Source organism: Drosophila biarmipes, chromosome 3L (genome assembly GCF_025231255.1).
Source record: "Drosophila biarmipes strain raj3 chromosome 3L, RU_DBia_V1.1, whole genome shotgun sequence".
Taxonomy (NCBI): domain Eukaryota; kingdom Metazoa; phylum Arthropoda; class Insecta; order Diptera; family Drosophilidae; genus Drosophila; species Drosophila biarmipes.
Window position 1 is genome coordinate 9237770 of NC_066613.1, and position 24374 is coordinate 9262143.

General features: G+C 44.2%; 3 protein-coding genes across 23 annotated transcripts; 2 read left to right on the forward strand and 1 right to left on the reverse strand.

Moving 5' to 3' along the window:
• Positions 1–321: 321 nt before the first annotated feature.
• Positions 322–18500, forward strand: LOC108028359 (E3 ubiquitin-protein ligase Nedd-4). 21 transcript variants are annotated; one of them, XM_050886799.1, is made up of 20 exons: positions 322–634; positions 1026–1245; positions 10217–10299; positions 10369–10450; positions 11150–11188; positions 11259–11428; positions 12316–12466; positions 12534–12658; positions 13138–13237; positions 14024–14211; positions 14388–14661; positions 14746–14832; positions 15358–15513; positions 15615–15852; positions 15913–16037; positions 16101–16242; positions 16303–16459; positions 16518–16811; positions 16878–17276; positions 17332–18500. In XM_050886799.1, the coding sequence occupies exons 2-20, from the start codon at positions 1054–1056 to the stop codon at positions 17432–17434; spliced, it is 3105 nt and encodes a 1034-aa protein (XP_050742756.1). In that variant the 5' UTR covers positions 322–634; positions 1026–1053; the 3' UTR covers positions 17435–18500. The 21 variants fall into 21 exon arrangements, with proteins under 21 accessions (XP_050742756.1, XP_050742760.1, XP_050742757.1 ...); XM_050886803.1 differs by having other exon boundaries at positions 14427–14661; XM_050886800.1 differs by having other exon boundaries at positions 12319–12466.
• Positions 18501–18613: 113 nt separating this feature from the next.
• On the reverse strand, positions 18614–22007 carry LOC108027970 (complement factor I). Its single transcript, XM_050886715.1, has 4 exons — positions 21838–22007; positions 21449–21753; positions 20903–21213; positions 18614–19497 (listed from the first exon to the last, which is right to left on the reverse strand). The coding sequence occupies exons 1-4, from the start codon at positions 22005–22007 to the stop codon at positions 18661–18663; spliced, it is 1623 nt and encodes a 540-aa protein (XP_050742672.1). The 3' UTR covers positions 18614–18660.
• An 851-nt stretch (positions 22008–22858) lies between these two features.
• LOC108028433 (brachyurin) lies at positions 22859–23911 on the forward strand. Its single transcript, XM_017100262.2, has one exon. The coding sequence runs from the start codon at positions 22859–22861 to the stop codon at positions 23663–23665; it is 807 nt and encodes a 268-aa protein (XP_016955751.1). The 3' UTR covers positions 23666–23911.
• The last annotated feature ends 463 nt before the right edge of the window (positions 23912–24374 follow it).

Consider the following 24374-nt stretch of genomic DNA (forward strand, 5'->3'; position numbering starts at 1 on the left):
AAGTCACCACACTAGTGATGATATCAGGGGGATATATTGGCGCTCTAGACTCGTGTACAACTATCGATTATTCCATGTTGGAATCGACATTTTTAGCAGAAAACAATTCTCAGATTCTTTGACTTCGTTTACTTTGTAATTTACAATTTTATGTGTTTTAATACGAGATGAACAGCAAGCGCGCGTGTGTAATTTAATTTCTTGCAAATTAAAGATTAACTCTTGTGAACTGCTCTATCCTACCCTATCGATTAATAGCGCCTCCTAATATCGAAGAGGAAGACGGAACTATCAACGGGTTGATATCGGCTCCCAAAATCGAAGAGGAAGAGCGAGAACCTATTGCCGTCTTGTGTTTTTCCTGTCCGGTGTTTAATTTTTATTTTCTACCTCGCGTGCGACGCACATATAGGCCGCTTTAGCCGCCCGACTTCGGCGACCAGGGCATGTGAGCCGCTGCAGCGGTCCGAGTGATAAACCGCTGATATAGTGCAGTGCATAATTGGCCGTGTGAGAAATACGTGATGATTTTCCGCAAATAGTGGATAAAGGCGAACCCACACCCATACCAGCGCAAAATATACACATAAATCGGGCAAATTATATTGCCCCGTGCGGGTGTGTGTCTGTGAACGTAAGTGGAAAACTTGGTCGGAACTTTATAATCATAAACCATAAACGGGGCACGAAGACATGGCGTTGAACTCTTCGCGCTTGGCTAATTATCAAGGAAAATGTTTGGCTTTTGTGCTCTCTCACCCACACCCTGGCGCACGAGCACACACACACACGCTGGCGGGGGCAGGGCGGCAGACAGAGATGGCATCTAGCACAAGTACCGTTGTGCACTTTGTTTGCCGTCTTTGTTGTCTGCTCGCTTTTCTTCTCTTCTCCTCTGTTCCCTGTTCCCTGCTCCCTCTCCCTCTTGTCACCTTGTCGCAGCCTCTTTCTTCTCGTTCGCCATTCGTGTCTTTCTCGCTTAATTTGCACTTCCGCTTTTCACATGCTCCCCTCTCTCTTTGCAGAAGCTTCCTAAGTAACAACAACACAACAATGTCGGCACGTTCCAGCGGCTGTGTGGCCGCCTCGGCCCTTCCCGCCCCCTCGTCTTCCTCTGCCACGGCGGGCGGCGGCGACGTGCCACGCCCGCCGCCCCGCAGGAGGGCCGCCTCTGTTGCTGGACAACAGCAATCGCGCCAGGAGTTCGGCAACGGACACACGCCACGTCGATCGTTGGCGGCGGTGGTAAGTTTATATAAGTGCAAGGGGCTCCCAAAATGGAGTGCACTCGGAAAAATGATTTGTCTTGCTCTTCCACCTCGCCTGGATACGAAAAATGCTCAAAATCTTCTGCCTTGCACTATTAACAACCATGTAAAGGGGTCGCAATCCTAAACAAATAATATGATATTTGGTTTATAATTTGCAGTGTGCTCTTAATGGTTAATTGAAAGTTTCTTAGGTTCGTTTATATAATTTTATAGCTCCTTACAACCAAAATATATAAAACTGTTAACCCTTTTCTAACTATCAAATCTAACTGCTCTTTTATAGTTAAATGTTTGCTATGGCTCTTAAAATCCCACATCTTTGATGATCTGAGTTCCTAGTGCAATCCTAAGAAACCATACAAGAATACCCAAAACTACTTCATCAATTACAATCTAATCAGAGCTAACCCACAATGTTGCGAATTTCCTATATCCGTTTAGAAGGCTCCGGTTGCAATCGCCCTTAAAAGTCCAAGAAGCGTTATCCAAAATTATTTTCTGTGTGTCAAATAGAACAAGAATTCGTGATGGAGTGGTGCTTGGGGGATTTGGTTGTTCTTATCAGCGCCTCTGCTTTATTTGGTGTTTCTATTTATACGATGTTTTCCCTGATAATCTAATCTGTAGCTTGCCAAACAGCTGAGTCGTGTACAAGGGCCACCCCGTTCACTTGATCAAATGGGGTATCCACAATTGCTTTAAATGGGAAAACCCTAAATCTTTACCCACTGTTACTCGATCCATTGGTCGGAGATTACTTAGCTGAAATAATTGTAACTTTACAGAGTGTCGTATTTTACTCTTCCACTTATAAATTCTTAAAAAAAAGAATAATAACCGCATTTTTCCTTTGCTATTGCATTAGGGAGATAAGAGATACATCGATAATACTTTAAGATGTTTCTTGACTTAATGAAATAATTTGACCTCTAAAAGACCTATATAAATTATACAAAAAGGGGGTGATCCACAACATTTTCAGTCTACTAGTGTTAGCTCATACTTGAAAAAAGAGTTCACTTTTCAACCCAGATAGTGTGTAAATTTCTCTAAGCATCCCCCGCACATTTCTAGCATCTGAGAAGTGCTAGATAAACAGTGGTCAGAACATGAATCGGCAGCAAGTGTTGTTTATTTAGTGTCTGGAATTTGCTTTTATTGCTTGGCTCACTTGTGTAAACAAATTATTCGCCGGGCATCTCAGAGTGAACGGAAAGTAATTTATTTATCTTAATTTGCCAAAAGATGCGAGCCACTTGAGCAGTCATCGGCGTATTCTGAGCTAATTTAATATATCAACTCGGTTCTTGGCCGCCGCCTTTCGAGTGCTGTGTGCGTGAACTGTCTGCGTTTTGCTACACAGAAAAAAACTATCGTCTCAAGTTTATTTTAAAAGAAATTAAAATGTAATGGTACATTTAATTTTAAAAAGAACTTGATTTAAAACTATTGACTTAGATCGGATAAATTTTTTCTATTCATTTTAATATTTTCAGTCATATTTTAAGAAAAATAAAATACTATTTTTAGGCACTGGTCCCAGTTAATTTTTTTCCATTGAGTGTCTATTCGACCAAATTGTGTTTGCTTACCTATTTAGGCGTTGTCAGAAAGGTTAGAAATTCCCGACCAAACGAGAGGGGAAGGTGTTTTTCGTGTTTGTCTTCATTAATTCGGATGGGCCTGCCAAAGTTGGATGGCCCCGCTAATTGAGCCGGTTATTATGGTTATTTAATCCAATTCGCGCGTCAACCGGCAAGTGGTGACGTCGCCAAGCGCACCTGTCAAGTGGCTCAACGTCACAGCTTGCTTAGCGGATTGGCCTAATGGCCCGCTTATCAGTCAACAGCTGGTCAATTGATGGCGGTTAGTTTCAATTGGATCCGCTGCGTCAGCAGCGCCGGCAGTCAAATGTCAATTATAATTGATTATGCGCTACTTAGCAGGCCAGTGTTCATGTTAATGGGGATTCCCAATTTTTATTACATGCACACAGATACAAGCTGCAGATACTCACGCACACTCAGATGCCCCCACCCACACCACCGCACGCCGCGGCCGATCAGCTGTTTTTGTTTTGTTTTGCTTTTGGACACTTGTTCGATGGCAGCTGTCAACGGTGGGAGTGAGACGGAAAATGGGAGAGAGTAAGGGGCAGAAGAGAGAGTGGGCAGCGCTGTCATTTTGAAAAGCTTTTGGCCGCCAGCTGAAAGCTTCCCGATCAGTGTTGGAAAGCGTGTTTATAGATTTGATTTCGGTATTTTTGGTTGAGAAAATATTATTTCACTGTTAAAAATACATATTTTTAAGTTACGAAATGAAGGTGTAGTACTTTAGTAAATGACTGACAGAACTAACATTTATTAATCACTTATATTACTTTGTTTTTTTTCTTTAATTATGTCGGAGTTTGCAATAAGGAAAATTAAAATATTGGTATTACTTAAAAAATACCCTCAAAACAATTTTTTTATTTCACTGACCTTAATATTTAGCGTATAAAAGTTAATTTTGAAAATACAAATACTAATAATTTCAAATACAGCAGACCTCTAGTCTCCTTAATTTTTTCATGACCCTGAATTTTAATATTTCTAACTTTTTCGTTTTAAACAGGTGTATTTTGCCTATTATCTTTATGAAACAAAAGGTGTAAATCTAGTTTTGATAAACACTTTTCATTAAGTGACTGTAGTCATGGTACACCTACCATATACACCAGTGGAGTCTCAAGATCCGTGCCACACCTACGGTCACACTAAGCGCGCTGAAAGCTTTTTGGGGCCGCGAACGCGCTGGTCCCACCATCCGGGGAGCTGCCTTCACTTTAGCTTAGAACGCGAAAGCGCCCAGTTCCGTGTTTCGCGCCGCGGCCGCCGACCAGTGTTGCTGTTGCTGTTCCGCTCGCACTCACAACCGCACACACACTCGCTGCGGAGCGAGCGAGAGAGGCAGACATTTACGCAGAACATGTTTTCGCAATAGTGTTGGTGTGACGTTTGTTATTGTTGTTATTGTTTCCATCGCTTAGGGCCGTTAATAAAAGATAAATAAGTGAATAATTGAATTATAAATATAGGGGCCACAACCACACACTCGGCGGCGGATTACACACATAGATAAATTTATTGCACCCTACCCTGAAATGTGCTAATTATATAAAAAAGTAAATAGGCGTACGTATCGGCAAGCAACAGTTCTGCTCGGCAAATCGGGGAATCTTGAAATCGAAATCAGAAGCACTGATTCCAATTTCTCTCGCCTTTTCGAACGCCCCTATTAGTCATTCCTGCCGAAAAGAGGAAAGGAATGTCGGGCGTCTGGGGACGGGAGTGCGAGGCCCGACTGCGCCCTGCCCCTTGGCCCTAACCAACATTACGTATACGCAACGAGCATAACAAAAACAAAACGGCGATTGTTGTGAAACCTGTTCCCTTCTGTCGCCGTATGCAGCTTGCAGCTCAGCAGAAGGCAAAAAGCTCGTCGCGATACCAAAATAAATCTTGTGTGCGCCAAAAAGTGAAAACCGAGCAAAAAGAACGCAGAAGGCTGAAAGAATAGAGGAAATTCCTCTCGGCCAACCCGTTTTGTGCAGTTAAAACCGCCAAAAGCGGCCAGTAACTCCCTCCTTAATTCCTTTATAACCCCGCAATTTATTGTTCAATTTAGTTCGAGAGGCGTGCACGAAATTAACACAAACCCCAAACGTAAACAGAGGAAGAGGAGTCGGGGTGAATAAAAGAGTATAAAAGGCAGTCGAAACCCAAATCCAAATCCGCAGCGCAGTCAAAATGGCCGAGTCAACAACCACATCGCCATCGGTGACGAGCGAAGATGGCCAAATCCACGGCTGCAATAACAGTGATGTAAGTAACTGCCGAGAGCAGCGCCGCTCTCCGCTCTCCGCTCTCTCTCGCCAGTCCGTGAAAATGGTGCATATGCAAATGCTCGAGCCTCTTTAGGTGTGTGTGTGTGAGTGTGCTCATTTTCTTCGGCCGCTAATTGAGCCGCCTTTGATGTGCCCCACGTGTCGCCCTCCCACCCCACCGCATCGCTCAGCCTGTCCCGTCCGATCCCAGGGCTCTATCTCTTGAGATTTTCCGGCCAAGGCCGCCCGGCATTGAGAGTGTACGGATAAACACTGCAAAGTAACAGATTCGATCGGAAAAACGGGTAATGCTAATCTCAAGGTCTCGTTTCCCAACCACGTTGGACTTTTCCAGGTCGAAGAAGCTATGTTGGTAATAGATACGGCTTGAAGGATGACAATCTGATCAAAATCAGGGAAATTACCTTTGGCGAAATTTGTGTAGTCTGGAAAATTATTTATTTTATGTTTTTTCTTCGAATTGACTGGCCGTTTCTAACGACTTTTTATTGAGCATAAGCTGCCGTAGAATTTTAATTCGATAGATAGGGTAGTTAAAAGATACAATTTCGAGGAATGTCCATTAAATGGATAATTGATCAATTTCACCCGAATCCACTTTTAAAAAGTATTATTTTTCAATATTTATGTATAATAATAGCCAGCGAATCAGAATCCCCCAGAGATAATATTAATACATTTATTATAGCTAAAATATAAGGACTAACATTCTGAAATAATATTTGAACTACAAAAATTTTCGATCAATGGTGTTTTGACCTCAGATTGCCTAATTTGTTTCCCCAAATTATTTTCCCCAAATCCGTGAAAAACAAAGGAAATGCAAAATTTTCATTAAATTAATGCGCAATCTATCTGTCCGATAACAGAAGCCTATTTTGTACTTACGAGCGTCATAGACATATATCACGTTGCATTTCCACAATATATTTATAGCCTTAAGGGTGTTCGCCGTACATATACCTACGCTATTCCTTATTAATTGAATAATTTCTCTTTGTCCGCTTGGCAGTCGGTTCCTTCTGGTTTTGGTTCTAAAATTAATTCATCAGATAGTTTTTGTGGCCGCACAAACCCCTCAGATGCTTCAGGCCTTTATCTTGTAAACTGTCGAAGTATCCATCATCCAACCCAGATGCATGGCAGGATGTCAATTTCTGTAATGAATTTGCATTGACCCCTGGACAATGGTGACAAGTGGGGGGCAGTAACCAATCAATTAGGTTAATGGCACCGACCATCGCTACAGGGCCCACTGCTTTTTGGTTCGAAGGATGATTCAGGCCACTGCTCTTCGTGTGCATTTAAGACAACAATTGGGATTCGGGCTTGTTTAAGTTCGCTGTTGACTGGTATTTATTATCTCCGTTTAAGCCCTCTGTTTGAACAGCAGATGAAGCGTTAAGAGCAACAACGGGCTTCCGTCGAGCGCCTTGACTTCTTTTTGCTGCCAACATTTCCTCTCTCTGAGTTTTGCTTATCAGCGCACAACCGAATGCCTATTCACTTATATATTTTTATAATTCATTATTCATTCACTTGGCACGGAAATAAAAGTGGAGGGAAACTATTGGGAATGTGAAATGCCTTGGGGGAGTGTGGGGGAAAAGTGGGCGATTGGATTGGTGGCAAGGAGGCGGAGCAGGGCGCCAGGCTGGTTGTGTGTCACATGGTCACCCAAATGGCAAAAGTCAACGCCTTGCCAACTCCGATAATGAGCGTTTGGCTCTGCGCCTATTGATAACCGAATTCGGCTGCGATTCAGCTTTCCAGTAGCCAAGAAAATCGAAACCGTATCGGTGCGTTTTGTGATTAGTGCACCGACAGACAGACTGGCTTGCCTAAGTGTAATTGTTTATAGAGATATATATTCAAGGTTCCTTTCTTTTAATATATAAAATAAATGGGTCACTAAGTCGATTATTATAAATAATGTCGCTTTCTGTATATTATGTTATAAACAATTAGTGTGTTATATATCTGTTTTTAAATATCTTAAGATCCATTCCCTTTTTGTAAAAAGTGATTGTCTTGTATTAAATAATTTACCAAATTAAGCAGGGTAATATTTTCTTTTGATAATTGAAAATATTATGAGCCATTACTTATAACGACTTGTATTTTTCCAAACCTAACCCTGAGATAGGAAGAGCCTGTCTTAAATTTAAAATTCAGTTAGATTGTTTCATAAAGAGAAGTTCCACTGTATCGGCCCAGTCAATCAAAGGCAGATGAGATGCCAGTGCATCGCAATGTGGATCATTACGACTGACAGCGCTTTTCCTGGCATGCCCCACAATCCCCCACCCCCTATCAATCCAGTGGCAAACAGGCTTAAACCGCAAGAACAGTTTTAAGCTAATTTCCCCGGTCCCAGATTTAGTGGCTAAAAATCAATTTAATGCCAGCCCCGACGTGGTTTAGTCAGTCTTTGGGGCAGGGAAGGGAACTGTGACAGCTGCAGGCGCTGTGAGGGCATGCGAATGGATCCTGGAGAGACCTTGGAGGGGTACTCGACTCCAGGGTCACCGGCTTGGGCTGACTGATGGGCCCTTGTCCAGGCCATAATCGAGTCCCCACAACGGGGCATCTGGCGTTTAATATTGCGCGTTAGCCTCACTTCGCTCACAGTCGATAAAATGAGCGCTTTATAGTATTATTAGCTATATAGTATTAGCATGTAGGGACAGCTACTTGTACACAATAAATAATAGTATCTATTTTCAAACAGATGGCACTTAAATGAATAATTGTATATGGAATATGTGACTAGCATTGCTATTTAGACTTAAAGTCAACCTATAAATTCATTTAGTAAATATTTAATAGCAGTCGTCAATATACCAATTCTAACCATTTGTATCAATACTTTTAAAGGCTGTTAGAAAAATGTTTGTTCGTAATTCAGTTCGTATCTTACTTATCCCTACATTTATGTGAAAGTCCATTTTTCCTCCTCCCCCTTTCTTTGAGTGCACGTTTAATTATTGCACAAGTGGGAAAAGCCGCAGCTATTTTAAAGAGCCAGCCCCGCGCGGTGAAAATCAATAGTACAAGTTCACGGAAAATGCGGAACTGGCAGCGCATAAATAAAAATACAGCCCGTCGCTAAAACGGAACGAGCGCAGAGCCAGAATGGAATAGTTCCCCAGAGCGTGTGCGAAATGGCACATGTAAAATGGGTTTCTAAAACCAAGCCAGCCAGGGTCATGGGGCGGCCAGCAAGCCAACAAGCCAACCAGCCGCAACATGCGAGCCTCTGAAATCTGATACAGGGGGTCGGTTAGAGATATAGATATGGCGCCGTCTGGTCAGCCACCGAGGAAGGGGCGGCGGGGGACTCGGATTGCTCTTCACTTTATAAACAATGTCGGCGAATTGAATATTTCATGGGAAAGCCTCTTAATAGATACAAGTGCTGGCTCTCAGCCGAGATGGGTAGATGAAATGGGGTTGGCCTTACTTCCAGGAATGCAGAAAGTTTGTTGTTCAACGTTTGCCCCAGAGTGGGTGGGTGCTATAGGTGTTGCCATATTTGCCGTGTGGTTACCTCTTGGGAGGATAAAGGAACCTGCAAAAATGGGATGGCTTTAAGCTCTGGCTAATTGAAATTTCCAATCGGATTGGTAGGCTACAAGAAGGGAAAGGCGATTGGTAAATCCCTATATACTAAGGGGTAATCTCTGTGGGAAAAAGTCAAGAATAAATTCTTCTTAAATTCCTCTTAATAGAAATTGCTATCTTTTAGTACGGCTTAAGCGTGAATTCCAAACTATTTGTGTTTTAAGAATTTATCATAATTGCTACAAGTGCTAAGTCAAATTTTAATTTAAATAACACAATAACTATATTATTAGCTTATCAAATTAATCACAATTCTATTGATTAGGAAATCCATATACAGAGGATTATTCTGGATTAAATTCTTCTTACATTCCTCTTAATATTAATTCCTCTCTTTTAGTGCGGCTTAAGCGTGAAATGTATAATTTCAAACTATTTATGTTTTAACAAATTTATCACAATTGCTCCAAGTGGAAAATAATCAGGAATTATTTATCTATAAATGTCGTATTTAGAACTGTTTTTGGATTACCAATTTTATCACAATTCTTTTTTAATTATACCATAATGAATAAACCAAAGTTAAGCTACAAACAATTGAAAGCTAATTTCTTAATTGGAAAATCCAAATAAAGAGGAATAATCTGTATGCGGAAATTAATCAAGAATAATTTCTTCTTAAATTCTTCTCACTATAATTTTATACTGCGTTTCAGCTAATTTATCACAATTTATTCACAAATCTCTCATTAAAATCTGGCATAATAAATAATTCAACGTTAATTTAAAGCTCGTAATAATTCCCCAGATTTATGACACGAAAAGCCTTTCAACTTTGAGGTCTGGCATCAAGCTCTCGCTCAATTAACCCAATTCTGAACCCTAAGCCACCTTAATTTGGCCACAAAGTACATTTGGATGGGAAAATGTATTTTAGAGAGCTGCCTAAAATTGTGTTTCGCATTTCAACGAGGAATGCCAACTGCAAACTGGGCCGCAACCGCATTTCTGGGCCCCAGAGCCCCGAGGCCCAAAGTGAATCACTACACGCAATTTAGCTCAAGTGTGGGCCGCATTCTCTGCACTAGACAATTGCTTGATGACTCTCTTGAACTTCCAGGCCCCATTTTCGTTTTCCTCCGTGGCAGTGCTTGTGTCAAGGCCGTGAAAATTATCTAGCCACGAACGAAAAAACAATTATGCACGCGAATGTATAATGCAGATCCTTCAGCGAGCAGTTACGAGGGCCGTCGAGTGCCTGAAATTTCATCCAGGCAAGACCACGCGGCGTATGCGTAACGCGGACATTAAGTATACGCCGCGTGGCCATGCCTTGTGGCTTATTTATTTTCGATGCCAGCCAGCTGGCTCCTCTGCGGCACTGAATTGCCGTCCGCTGTTTTTCCCCAGCGATGCGTGCACAAGTGTCTCATTTGTGTGTCGACTGTTTTCACTAATTTTCCTGTTTTCTCTTTTTATTTTCCCCTTTCAGAACGACTCTGGCGACTCGTGTCACCTGCGAATCGTGGTGCTCAGCGGCCAGTCGCTGGCCAAAAAGGATATATTCGGCGCCAGGTGAGTGAATCAGCTGCTAATTAAGCCAATTACGGAGGGGATAATTAAAACGAGTTCTCTCGTCCGCAGCGACCCGTATGTCAGAATCGATTTGAACACAATCAACGGTGATATAAACATTGACTCTGTTTTGACGAAGACCAAAAAGAAGGTGAGCACAATGGAACCCCTGAAAGTATTAACCCGCCTTAACTGGCTGACAAGGCAACATTGCCGGAGTTTATCTTATCGATTATGCTCGGAGCTACTTGCCACACTACCGAACGGAAGGTGCAACAGTGTCTAGGGGAAGACCTCTTGGCCTTCGTTCTGCGATTAGAAATGTAAACTACACAGCGCTTATCAATGTGGGCTCTGTGACTAATGCTAAGATATCTGCCTTCGGGATCAAAGACATGTTTATTGAATACGAAAGGTTTTGGAGAGCAGCGAACCTCTTGAGATAACTAATAATTAGACCTTTAATAGTTAGAATCGCTTGCGAAATTAAAGAAACTAGCAGTTTTACCCTTTAAATAGATAGAAGAAACGTTTTGATAATGGGGAAAAAATGAAAATCGTTGCTCTTTTAGATAATTTTTTATTTATTACCCTGCTTATCTGTCTTTGGGTTGAGCGTGAGTTGCATTAACACAGTTATAAAGTCCAGAAAAATGTATTGCCAGTTATACTCAAGGAAAATGAATGTATATGTTTGGATTTCAGTGGAGTAGAAGGGAAATATGGGTTGAAAAATCAAGATTACACTCTCCTAAGTATCTTACACCCTTGAAAGTAATTTGTAATTATAATTCGAGTAATACAAGAGAAACTTACTTATACCACCCTTCCATTTGTTTTTTCCCCACAGACACTGAACCCAATCTGGAACGAAGAGTTCATATTCAGAGTAAGTAGCCAGCGAACCGATTAAGTAGCTGTTCCACCTGCTAACTGATTGTCCGCCCCCACTTGACCAGGTTAAACCGTCTGAGCATAAGCTGGTGTTCCAAGTATTTGACGAGAATCGCCTGACACGCGACGACTTCCTGGGCATGGTGGAGCTGACCCTGGTGAACCTGCCCACGGAGCAGGAGGGCCGCACCATCGGAGACCAAAGCTACACTCTGCGCCCGCGCAGGTCAGTAGGGTAGGTTTATATCGTTTGCAGTTTGATTTTGTTTCTTTAATTTCAGTTGATTTACACACAACTACATAGCCATACTATCTAGTTATGTACCAAAACAAGACATAAAAGTCAAAGACAAGCCCAAAGAATTGCTCCCATAACCAAAACTAAGGCAGATTTGTTAATAGAGATTGGTGACGGAGCTAAGATCTTGTTTAAGTCCCCCAACTTATAGAGATTCCGTTGTAGTGCTATAGAGTTACGTGTTTTGCTTTCAGACCTCACCTTGTTTATTGTTTGTCGCCACGCCCCCTGCGCCCCAGTGCAGTCTTCAATTGCCATTATAATTTCCAAACGTACCCGTCGTCATCGTAGTAGAACACTCCACTTGCCCTTAGACTAGAATAGAACCGCTTCTCAATATTGAATGCTTTTCACAACTTTAAGCCTATAGAAAATTACGTCTTACGTGACTATCCATACTTTTTGGTCTGGCTTCAATTTATACTTGACTAATTGCAATATCTGTTTGTCATAATCTTTTAACTAAAATGACTCATCCAAGACCGGAAATAAAAACTGGCACATCTTCTTGATTAAATTCGTTGAGTGTTTTAGACAAGTTTGGTTCTTATCGCCTGAATTTCTCCAAGTTTGACATTTGTTAAAGGGAAAGCGGTTTAAAGTTGTGAAACGCGTCGCATCCACAGTATCCCACTTGTATATGCATTCGTGTATTCGCCGTTGAGTTTATTTTTAGTTACCGCTTAGTATGATACTTATTGTTTAAAGTCGTGTGCGTATGTGTGTCCTCTGTGTGGGCCAGGTGTTGGCGGTTGTGGCGGTGTCTGTGCACCTGTTTGGTTGGCTCATTAATATTTACCTTCTCCCCCACGCCCTCCACCCAGCAGCGCCAAATCCCGCATCAAGGGCACCCTGCGCATCTACCACGCCTTCATCCGGGAGACGCGGGAGCAGAGCGAGCCGTCCAGCGGCAACAGCGACGGCGAGTGGGAGCACGTGGAGGCCTCCAATGCCGGCGAGACCTTGTCGCAGCCGGTGAGTGTCGTTATTGTGGTCCCCTTTGAAATGCAAATAATAATCGTGTGGTGTTCCCCCGCAACAGCATCCCTTTCCCACTGGCGGCCACGACGCCCTGCCCGCTGGCTGGGAGGAGCGCCAGGATGCCAATGGGCGCACGTACTACGTGAACCACACGGCAAGGACGACGCAATGGGAGCGACCTACTGTGTAAGTTGGCAGGGCGCAATATGACTCTAAATCGGGAGGAAATTTCTCTTGATTTCAACAGGGGATTTATGGGAAAATCACTTCTGTCTGAATAGAAAGTATGCATTAATAACACAGTGAAACGCTGTAAATATACACCTCTTCTTGGATTTCACAATCTAAGAGTACTAATAGAACTGAGACATCACCATTTCTGGTTTCCCTGGGTTAGCTTGCGTTTGGATATTATATGATTTAAATATGTGGCGTAAAAATTGATTTTTGAGGGAAATGTTTGCTAATTCGGGTTATTTTGTTTTAAGTATTGAAGGGTATCCCATGGAAAAGTTCAAAGTATTATTTACTTCTTTTAAATCAGTGTCTATCAAAGTGTAGACTCAAAAATGTATGAAAACAGTATGTTATTTTTGTAATAGACAGATGTGATGAGATAAAGTTGCCTTACTTTACCCTGACTAATCATAGCAATCTCCCTGCAGCCTAACGAGCAACAGTAGTCAGTCCACTGACCAGCTGGCCTCGGATTTCCAGAGACGTTTTCACATCAGCGTGGACGAAACGGAGTCAGGACGTTCGGCGGTAAGTGGAAAAGCCTCGATCTAGAACCCCTGGGGGGCCTCACTCTAGGCTTGTCACAGGGAAAACTTGTAAATTCCTCTATACTTATAATCTTATATTTATAACTACTTATGCATGTGTGATGAGCAATCGACTTGATTGATATTTGTGCATGATCTCTTAAATTTCAACATCGAACACAAACCCATTACACAACGCACACACAAAACGCACTCGAACCGCCTAACCCAATAACAACCAAACCACAAGCCACAGAGGTCGAGGAACGCTGCCAACATGGAGACCCTGGCCAGCGAGGAGAGCAGCGAGGATGAGGATGAAGATGGGGATGTGAACGGGGCGGCGGAGATGGTGGATCTCCAGAACAACCAGGCCAATTGTCTGCACTGCGGCGAGCTGCATGACAATGAGCCGTCCGAGGAGGACGGCGATGAGGAGCAGGACAGTGTGGAGCCACAGCCTCCGACCCCTGACCCAGATCAGCCCTCGGCCACATCCCGAAGCGCGCACACCTGTGATATACTCGATAGGAACTTGTACCTGAGACGCATATTCGTAATGGCAAAGTTTGATTAGATTTATTGACGCGTATTGCTACTTTCTTGATAAGACGTTAGTCGTTTGGTATCACTTGGACGCTCTTCTTTTAAGTTTCCCATCGCGAGATGCATATTGCAGTAGATCTTTGTGCCACATGTCATCAGGTTTCTGCTTAGACCCCAGTTAGCACCGTAGATTTCTAGCCGTCTAGTGACCCACCATTAACCGATCCCTGTATGTACGTAGGACACCATCAGTCGGAATAGTTTAGAGGACAATAACAATGTTGCTGGCTTAGCAACGACCCCAGCATCAACGGCGTCCACCACACCCTCAACGACCACACAACCCAACACACCAGCAAACAACAATGGGTTTGCCATGTTGCACGGCCCAGAGGGCGTCCAGACGGACCCAACAGTGGACCATACCAGGTTAATATCATCCGCTAAGCCTTGGCGCTAGCCACTCCCATCCAAACCGATCCCACCCAGCCTTCTGTCGGTACTCTGTCCGATCCCAAAAGATCCCTCCGATCCCCCAAGGCTCCTTCACTTCGCAGCCAGCTGCCTAATCGCCATCCGTTGTGCTCTATCTTTCATGACCTCAGTTTTGTTTACAATTCCCTGCGACATCCTGTCGCCCATAGGCAGCCCGAGATATCGGCGACCAGCCTGCAGAACGACCTGCGGCCGGTGCGCGAGGCGCCCGGGGTGCCGGATGTGGCCATGACCAATCTGCTGACGCGGCGGGCCGCGGGCAACATGGCCGACGGCCTGGGACGGCAGCAGCAGCGGCGGCGACAGCAGATGCAACTGCACATCCAGCAGCATCAGCAGCGGCAACAGCAGCTCCAGCAGCAGCAGCACCAGAATAGAATATGGGTTAGCAAGTCCTTAGCACTCACACTCATCCCTCCCGTACTCGAACCGATTCCAACCCACCCACCTCACTCATTTCACTTGTAGCTTGATGTGGATAACCGCCAGCCGGAGCTGCAACATCGGGGGCCAGGACACCAGCAACTTCAGTTGCAGCAGCAACATCAGCCATCGGTCAGCACGTAGCACCCATCGTATCATTGCACTTGTAGTCTAAACACTTGCTTGTCTTCTCTCAATCGTTTGCTTCTGTTGGAAATTCTCAACTATTTGGCGTCTCAAAATCTGTCAGTGTTAGCTAAAATCCCACATATCTGTGTTTGTTTTGGGGTATGGGGTTTTCAGCCGGCGGAGTGGTAAGCAGACCGAGTCCATACCGATTGCTCCTCACATCTGTGTGGCATGTTAACCAAGTTGACTCCTAGTACTTACCCTCATCTTGCTTCCATGCAGCTTTGTGTATCCTTGTTTTTCAGCTTAAACCTAAGTTACTCGATTAGTTTTAGTATCTTCTATGTTTGCATGTGTGGCTTAATTTGTGTTCTTAGAAGATCTGCCATTTGAGAATTCGATTTTAATTTCATCAACACTTCTTTTCTGTTTCTTCCAAAAACGACAAACCAAAATACATTACGCAATGCAATGCATCCATATGTATACGTTTATGAATAAAATAATCCACCATCCACCAATGACTAGAATGAAGACACCGATCACACAGACAGCCACAATCCCTCCGACATCTCAGCTCCGTCCACCCGACGCAATTCCGAGGAAGACAACGCGGCTGTGCCCCCAATGGAACAAGTAAAGTCGAATCCCCTCTATTTTCCCATCCTAAATGCACACGAAAACGTAAATAGAGTTCGAGCTATTCTATCTGCATGTGCCAAGGATACAGCAAAGTCCTTTTTGAGGCAAAGTGGCTCATGCTTATTGGCGATCTTGTCTTGCAGAATGCTGGTGGCGAGGAGGAGCCCCTGCCACCGCGCTGGTCCATGCAGGTGGCCCCCAACGGCAGGACGTTCTTCATTGACCACGCTTCCCGGCGGACCACATGGATTGATCCCCGCAACGGAAGGGCCAGCCCTATGCCAAATCAGACGCGCCGCGTCGAGGACGACCTGGGTCCCTTGCCCGAGGGCTGGGAGGAGCGGGTGCACACCGACGGACGCGTTTTCTACATAGATCATAGTGGGTTATATTCATATGCTCTTATCCCTCGCAATTACATTAACTGAACTCCCTTTGCAGACACGCGAACCACGCAGTGGGAGGATCCCCGCTTGTCCAATCCAAACATTGCCGGACAGGCTGTGCCCTACTCCCGGGATTACAAGCAGAAATACGAGTATTTCAAGAGTCATATTAGAAAGCCTGTAAGTATTACTAAGAACCGATTTCCAATTAAAAGGTATACTCACTTTATTTCTTGCCCCCAGACCAATGTACCTAATAAGTTTGAAATACGTATTCGCCGTACATCGATACTGGAGGATTCTTACAGAATCATCAGCTCGGTAACCAAAACCGATTTACTAAAGACTAAATTATGGGTGGAGTTCGAGGGGGAAACTGGGTTAGGTGAGTAAAACACGCTTATATCGTTAAATTTAAACAAAAATGCCTGTCTTTGGATTCCAGATTACGGAGGCCTTGCTAGGGAATGGTTCTATCTACTATCGAAAGAGATGTTCAATCCGTACTATGGGCTCTTCGAGTACTCGGCCATGGACAACTATACGCTGCAGATAAACAATGGCAGCGGTTTGTGTAACGAGGAGCATTTAAGTTACTTCAAGTAAGCATTTACCATTCTCAAAGTAAATCCCCTCGCTAAGAGCTGTATTACTCCACAGATTTATCGGCCGCATTGCGGGCATGGCTGTGTATCACGGAAAGCTGCTTGATGCCTTCTTCATTCGTCCATTCTACAAGATGATGCTGCAGAAGCCCATCGACCTGAAGGACATGGAGTCCGTGGACACGGAGTACTACAACTCGCTGATGTGGATCAAGGAGAACGATCCGCGCATCTTGGAACTGACTTTCTGCCTGGATGAGGACGTTTTCGGCCAGAAGAGCCAGCACGAACTGAAGCCGGGCGGCGCCAACATAGACGTGACAAATGACAACAAGGACGAATACATCAAGTGAGTGTGAAAAGGCATAAATGTCGTTCTAAAGGCTAAAACGCATCTGCCATCTATTCCCTTCAGACTGGTTATTGAATGGCGTTTTGTGGCACGTGTCAAGGAGCAGATGTCGTCCTTCCTGGACGGCTTCGGATCGATTATCCCCCTGAATCTTATTAAAATATTCGATGAGCATGAGCTGGAGCTGCTAATGTGCGGCATACAGAACATCGATGTGAAGGACTGGCGCGAGAATACTCTGTACAAGGGCGACTACCACATGAATCACATAATCATCCAGTGGTTCTGGCGGGCGGTGCTCTCGTTCTCCAACGAGATGCGTTCGCGCCTGCTGCAGTTTGTGACGGGCACATCGCGCGTGCCCATGAACGGTTTCAAGGAGCTGTACGGCTCCAATGGCCCCCAGATGTTTACCATCGAGAAGTGGGGCACGCCCAACAACTTTCCAAGGGCACACACCTGGTAAGACCTCCGCTTACGGTACTGAAAATTCCTAGCTAACGAGATTCTTTCACAGTTTCAACCGTCTGGACCTGCCGCCCTACGAGGGCTATCTGCAGCTGAAGGACAAACTGATCAAGGCCATCGAGGGCAGTCAAGGATTCGCTGGAGTTGATTAATAACACCGGCAACGGGAGTGAAAGCGAATGGCTTTGGCTGGAGGTGCAGCAACAGTTTCAGCAGCGCCGGGAGGAGGAGCAGTTACAACGATTCCACACATCACATGAACCACAAGATCAACAACAACGACTTGAGCAGCAGCAGCAGCAGCGGCGAAATCAGCGGCACAACCGCAACCTCATTGCATCCACTTGGAGCAGCACCGCCAGCAGATCGTGTACTTATTTGTTCGTTTGCTTTTGTATTATAATCATTTTTGCTAGTTTAGTGTTATTTCGTATGTATTTTAACTAGGCGCCAAAACTCACACACAACACTTACACCTTATACAAGCAGATGAGAGAAGGATTCAAATAAAGCTGCGCATGGTGAACCACAAAAACCTAACAAAGAGTCCAAATTATATATAAATATATTTATTACATTGCCGACAATTGTAAAAAGTGTAGAACATTTTACAAACTAAGAGAGACGAGAGAGGAATCCAACTAACTATTAATCTATAGAGTCAAAAGTATATCTTGTATGTATGCAGAGAAACCTTTTTATAATTGTTATTTGTATGCGCTATTCCTCTATACATGCCCACAGCAAATACCTAAAGGCGAAAAATTAAAAAAAAAATGCAAGTTAATATTTGTAATCTGATGGATGCATATTTTTAAACAAATTAAATTTTCTATTCTGTATAATTGTACGTGTATTCAAAATAATGATAATGTTAGTCCGTAAAAGTCGCTCTTTACTATTTAATAAAAAGACAAACATCAAATATATATAAAAAAGAAGCCTATAAACTAAAACCTTAAAAATGCAATCAATGTATATTGTAAATGTTAATTATATACAGACACATTCCAAATGTTTATTGCGAAGAGAAACTCTGCAAAAGGAGGCCTATATGATAATATGATTATTGACCGATCGAAAGTCAATCAAAATTAAATTTTAAAGTCACAGTGTGGTAAAGATAGCATGGACTGGAACTTCTGATTCAGAGCCAGATAGGAAAGCGACATTACGAAAATAATACCAATAAAAGAGGTTAAAGTTAAGTAATTCAAACCGAAAGTTGTTTTTTGAATTCGGAGAGGTGATAGTTCTGCTTATATATATTTGAAAAATATCCCTTATACCCGACTTCTGTTCAGCCCTTTTAGTAACCCAAAAATGCCAGATTTGTATGCTTGAAAATATCAGATAGTTTAATCAAAACCTCAACAACTTAGCGGGAAATGCCGGTATGCTCCTTGATCCAGCCCAGGTAGCTGGTGACGCGGGTGAAGACGGCGGGGTACTCCTTCTCGCAGCCAGCAGAGGATCCGAAGGAGGTGAGACCGACCTGGACCTTGTCGGAGGCCAGCACCAGAGGGCCACCGGAGTCGCCGTTGCAGGTGGACACGCCGGCGGGAGTGGACACGCAGATGTTCGAGTCGCGGATGGTGGAGTAGTAGGTGCGCTTGCACTCGCTGTTGGAGATGACCTTCATGTGGGCGTACTGCAGGTGGGCGGCGACAGCGCTGGCGGAGTCGGAGGTGCGGCCCCAGCCGGAGGCGATGACCTCATCGTTGTCGTAGGTGGAGTAGTGGGACTCCTCCTTGGGCAGCTCAACGTTGTGGATGGCGCTGCTGTAGTCCACGTGCGGGATGCGGATCAGGGAGATGTCGTTCCTCAGGGTGCGGCTGTTCCAGTCGGAGTGGATGATGATCTTGTCCTTGCTCACGTGGTGCTTGACCTTGGGGCTGGAGCGCACGGTGCTGCCCAGGTAAACCTCGACGGAGTCGACGCCGTCAGTGCAGTGGGCGGCGGTCAGAACCCACTCGTGTCCGATGAGGGAACCACCGCACCAGGCCGAGGAGGAGCCGATCTTCAGGGAGAGTCCCACCTGGTAGGGGAACTGGTCGGTGCGGGCATCCTCGCCGTGGGTGATGCGACCGTTGGGTCCGTCCAGGGAGCGCAGGGCCGATCCGGAGGCGTAGGCCAAAGCCAAGGCGAAGACAACGAGAACTTTCATGTTGGAGCTACCTATGGAAAGTATGTCCCACTCGGACTCATCCCGCCGCTTTTATAGCCGTGACGGTCCCCAATCAAGTGACGTCTCCATCGCTATCTGATCTTCGGGCACCTGTTCAAGTGGCCAGGTCTCCTTGTGTAACGCCTTTCGAGCGATATGGGAGTTGATCTGCGCCTCTCATCGGTAGAGCTCGTTGAGAATTCTCAGATACGGGGCCGTGAATCGTCAAAATTCTTCCCAGCGGTGAGATAGTATAACAGGAACACAATTGGAAATTGGGGATTTTTTCATCCATCGACAAAGAAAAAAATATAAACACCTGAGATCTTTCCAATAGAATCGAGTTTATAACAATTATAACGATATCAGTTAAGATTATAGTGATTTGTATTTGTTTGAGTTTAAGGTCTGCATGATGGGCGAAATTAGAATAGGTTGAAAAGAATAATGACTATTCATTATGCGCATATTATTTTGACTGTCTTATAGCAATAACTATAATTTGTTGATATGCCATTCATTGATTTTAGTAAAGCTCAACGAAGAACGCTATAGTCCAGGTGCTTCGACGATCAGATACCCGCAGAAAAGCGGCCACCTACCGGCAGACAGATTTAAGCGGTTTGGTCATTTGTGGGCGTTAGAGTGGGCGTGGCACCCCGATGAAATAAACTTGCGCTGCGTAGGAATTTGCATGCCAAATATAAATATCCTAGCTCTTATAATTTCTGAGATCTCAGCTTTCATACGGACGGACGGACATGGCTAGATCGACTCGGCTAGTGATCCTGATCAAGAACATTTATACTTTATGGGGTCGGAAACGCTTCCTCCACCTGTTACATACTTTCCGACGAATCTAGTATACCCTTTTACTCTACGACTAAGGGGTATAAAAATCATATATATTATTTTTAAAGTTAGTTATTCCCATATTATCTGGTATGCTGTCAAAAGGTATTCACATATTTTCAATTGACATTCGTCTTTTGATATTCTTTCGAAATTTATACAAAAAATATTTAAGAACACGTTCTAAAATATATGATTGATTTTGAAGAACAAGACTTTAATTTCAGCCTTTTGGTGACAAACCCCTTAAATAAAATAAATTTGCCGAGTAATAGATACAAGTATTGCTCATTAAGGTAAATAAATAATTTATATATAATTTTGTAATTATATTTAATGGCCTTTCACCAACCTGTTGACGAATGCAATTTTTACAAGTTACTTAAAAGTATGCTACGCGACAAGTTCATAACTCTTATCATAGGCAAAGGAAGCAGCTAGTTATCTTTGCCAATTTCTAAAACAAACTGCGTCTCTTTCAGAGTGTCATTCCCTCGGACCCATCCCCCGAAATGAAAGCAACAGTCGCAACTAAAATGCTCAACATTTAATTTAATTGCAGTGCCCAGCACTGTTTGATCAGCCCTCAAGGGCCACTCTATGAGTAGATAACCCCGCTCACCTCGCCTATCCAGTCCAAATAGGCGGTGACTCGTGTGAACACCGATGGGTATCCCTTGGTGCAGCCCGACTTCTTGCCGTAGGAGGTAATGCCGATCAGAACATCTATGTTTTCATTGGGATCCTTGTAGACCAGCGGTCCGCCGGAGTCTCCCGTGCAAGTTGACCTTCCTCCGGTTGTGTCCATGCAGATGTTGGTAGACCTTATGTGGTCGTAGGCGTAGCCACAGTCCTCGTTGGATTCCACAAAGCGGGCGACATAGCGGAGGGTGTCGGATATGGCAGCGGATTCTGTGTATACGGAAAACATTAACTTTCAGCTCTAGAACCTTAAACATTTTTACAGTGCACTTTATCAAGAAACTATTCACAAAAGAGATGCTTGCTGTGATAAAGGTAACATACGCATCCTTATAAAAAGTATTTGAATTATTACGCTTTGATAAATTAGGAAACTAATCGATTTTAATAGGAGGAAGGAAGAAGGAAGTAAAATAAAACTAAATACTCGTATAACACTTCTTACCATCGTTCATGCGGCCCCAACCGGAAGCGATTGCGGGGAGGTATTCGTAGTTAGTGCCGCTAGACGAGATTCCTGGCAACCGGATGGGTCTTATGGAATCGCAGAGAAGGGCCTCCTCTGGTAACCGCAGCACCGCAATGTCGTTCTCCAGGGTTTGGCAATCCCAAGCGGGGTGCAAGTGCACTTCAGGCCTAGCCGATCGGATGAGTTGTCGGGGTGCTAGTCGCTGCACTCCTCCCAAGTAGTAAGTGATGGCAACAGCCCTGGGAATAGTAATAAAGCAACTTAGTATAGTCACTGATTGTCAGTTGAATACCTACTTTTCAACACAATGTGCCGCCGTTAGCAAGTGTCGGTCAGAGATCAAGCTAGCTCCGCACCAGCAAAACAGGTCGTTGGGCTCCTCGATACTCAGGCCCACTTGGTAGGGAAACTGATTAGCCCCGGCTAGCTCCCCGCCAGCGATTCGCCCTTCGGCGCCATGGCCCAGGTCCAGGCAGGCAATCGACCTTCCCTGAATTGCGATTAGCAGCGAAACTAAGGCCGTTCTGACTTGCATGTTTTCTGGCCTCCACTTTTCGCACCACTGACGCGCTGGATGAGGATTTATATTTGCGGCCCCCTCAATGGGTTAATCTAAAAGACGTAAGAGTGGGCATAACCAGATTATGGACTATCTTCCCGGACTGATCTGAACGCCACTTGATTACAGAAATAATTCAAAGTACATATGCTTTGCTTTCGTTTAGCACGGGACTCCGATAGGAGCACTTGGCCAGAAGACCTTGTTCCGGATTACGAAAACTCCAATTGATATCTTTAAAAAGGTTTATAGTTCATTGGTTGAAAGTAAGTATTGGCACATTTTTGGGACTAGTCAAAAGAATATAAAAACTATTAAGGAACCGACTCAATTAAAAGCTTTCTATTTTTAAGATACATGCAGAAAAGTAAGCTACAAATTCTTTGGAAAATAAAAGGTGGGTGGTGAAATTACAAGAAAAGATAACCATATCAATTAGAAATGTACATAAAGGTACAATATATATATTGACGGTTACCAAACAATTGAATGTGGGGAATTTGCCATCGATTTAGTAAGCCTGTAGGTTTGTACCATGTGCTAACTGAAGAAGAAGTAGGCCAGATTAAACCAGGTCTATAACACCCTACTCAGACCGAAAATAAAATCAAGCCTCACGTGCAGATTTCAGCTGCAGTGATTCATTGCTAGCTGGCTATTCAAGTCAATTGTTTTTGTGTGACCATGGCAATAATCCCACTGGTCTAGGGTGCTCGATGCTCGAGGGCGTCCTTATCAGTGATAAGGGGTGATAGTTGGGGGCTTAGCCCGCTCCTATATAACCCTGAGGCAGTCTCCCTTCCTCAGTTATTCCCAATAGACGTAAAATGATGATGCTCTTTCTCTGTGTCCTGTTGGCAGCCTCCTGCTCAGCTGCTCCCTCCCTCTCCGAGGTTGACCCCTTTATCACCAATGGAGAGCTGGCGGAGGTAGGTCAGTTCCCCTACCAGGCGGGGCTGAACGTCTCCTACGGCAATTCGAGCACCTGGTGCGGCGGCACCCTGATCTCCCACTACTGGATAGTGACAGCGGCCCACTGCATGGATGGAGCCCAGTCCGTGACGGTCTACTTGGGCGCCATCAACATCCACGACGAGGCCGAGGAGGGCCAGAAGAGGATCGTGGTCCAGAAGTCGGGCATTATAGTGCACACCAACTACACGGCCAGCACGGTGGTCAACGACATCTCGCTCATCCGCCTGCCCAGCTTTGTGACTTTCACGGATCGCATAAGGGCCGCCAACTTGCCGCGTCGTTTGAACGGCAAGTTTCCCACCTACGAATCCGTGCGAGCCTTTGCCTCCGGCTGGGGACGCGACAGCGATGCCTCCGAAGTGGTCTCGCCCGTGCTGCGGTACGTGGAGATGCCCGTGATGCCGTACGCCCTGTGCCGCATGTACTGGAGCGGTGCTGTCTCGGAGAACATGATCTGCATGAGCACCACCAGCGGCAAGTCCACCTGCCACGGCGATTCCGGCGGGCCGCTGGTCTACAAGCAGGGCAACTCCAGCTACCTCATCGGCTCCACCTCCTTTGGCACCTCCATGGGCTGCCAGGTGGGATTTCCGGCCGTGTTCACGCGCATCAGCAGCTACTTGGAGTGGATCCTCAAGCACGTCATCGCTCATGCCTGAAGTTCACATTTCAATATTATCGATAGAGAACAAAGCTACAAACATATAAACATATTTTCGATATCAAGGAACCATATTTTTTAAATTTGTAGACTTAATAGAACTTTCTAAAATCGATGTTTAAACTGCCCCTCTTTAAAGAAGTAGGTGGCAATACTCTTATGTAAACTCTTTTGACGTTGAGTTAAATATATATATTTTTTTGTAACATAACAAATAAATGTATTTAACCGTCGATCATCCATACTGATAACATGAATACTTAACAGGGATGATTAACAATTTTTTTAAATTATTTTTGAACAAAAAACTGGGTATTCGAAAAAATGACGTCCTCTTATCCAGAGATTGCAGTCTTCATCTGATCGTTAGATTGGCCAAGGAAGCTGCTAAGTCCACTCTTCCCTATAAGGTTTTTCAATCGGACTTTGTCACTAAATAGCGTGACAACCGACTTGTAAAGATTTGATAAACTAAGGTTACATTGAGGATATGAATTTGTCTTTCCAAAAATTCTATCTTCGTTTTTACTTTTCTGACAGATATTGAATCTTACATTGGGAATTTTTCTAGTGCACTTGTGGCATGCCAACTCAACGCCTTAATTATAAAAGAATTTTGCTTGTTTTAATCTTTTAAGTAAAATTATTTAGCTAAGTATCGAGCCTATGACAGGCGTGGAAATATTCTAATAAAAATGAAAGTTTGC

Excerpts from the sequence above, each read along its gene's own strand:
- LOC108027970 (XM_050886715.1), bottom strand. The coding sequence starts at position 22,007 with ATGCAAGTCAGAACGGCCTTAGTTTCGCTGCTAATCGCAATTCAGGGA. Across the intron at positions 21,754-21,837 it reads ATCGAGGAGCCCAACGACCT|ACAATCAGTGACTATACTAA; the intron begins GTTTTGCTGGTG and ends GGTATTCAACTG. Across the intron at positions 19,498-20,902 it reads TGAGCGGGGTTATCTACTCA|CGGCGGGATGAGTCCGAGTG; the intron begins TAGAGTGGCCCT and ends CGGCTATAAAAG.
- LOC108028433 (XM_017100262.2), top strand. The coding sequence starts at position 22,859 with ATGATGATGCTCTTTCTCTGTGTCCTGTTGGCAGCCTCCTGCTCAGCT.
- LOC108028359 (XM_050886799.1), top strand. The coding sequence starts at position 1,054 with ATGTCGGCACGTTCCAGCGGCTGTGTGGCCGCCTCGGCCCTTCCCGCC. Across the intron at positions 14,212-14,387 it reads CCAACAGTGGACCATACCAG|TTTTGTTTACAATTCCCTGC; the intron begins GTTAATATCATC and ends TCATGACCTCAG. Across the intron at positions 15,514-15,614 it reads TCCTAAATGCACACGAAAAC|AATGCTGGTGGCGAGGAGGA; the intron begins GTAAATAGAGTT and ends CTTGTCTTGCAG.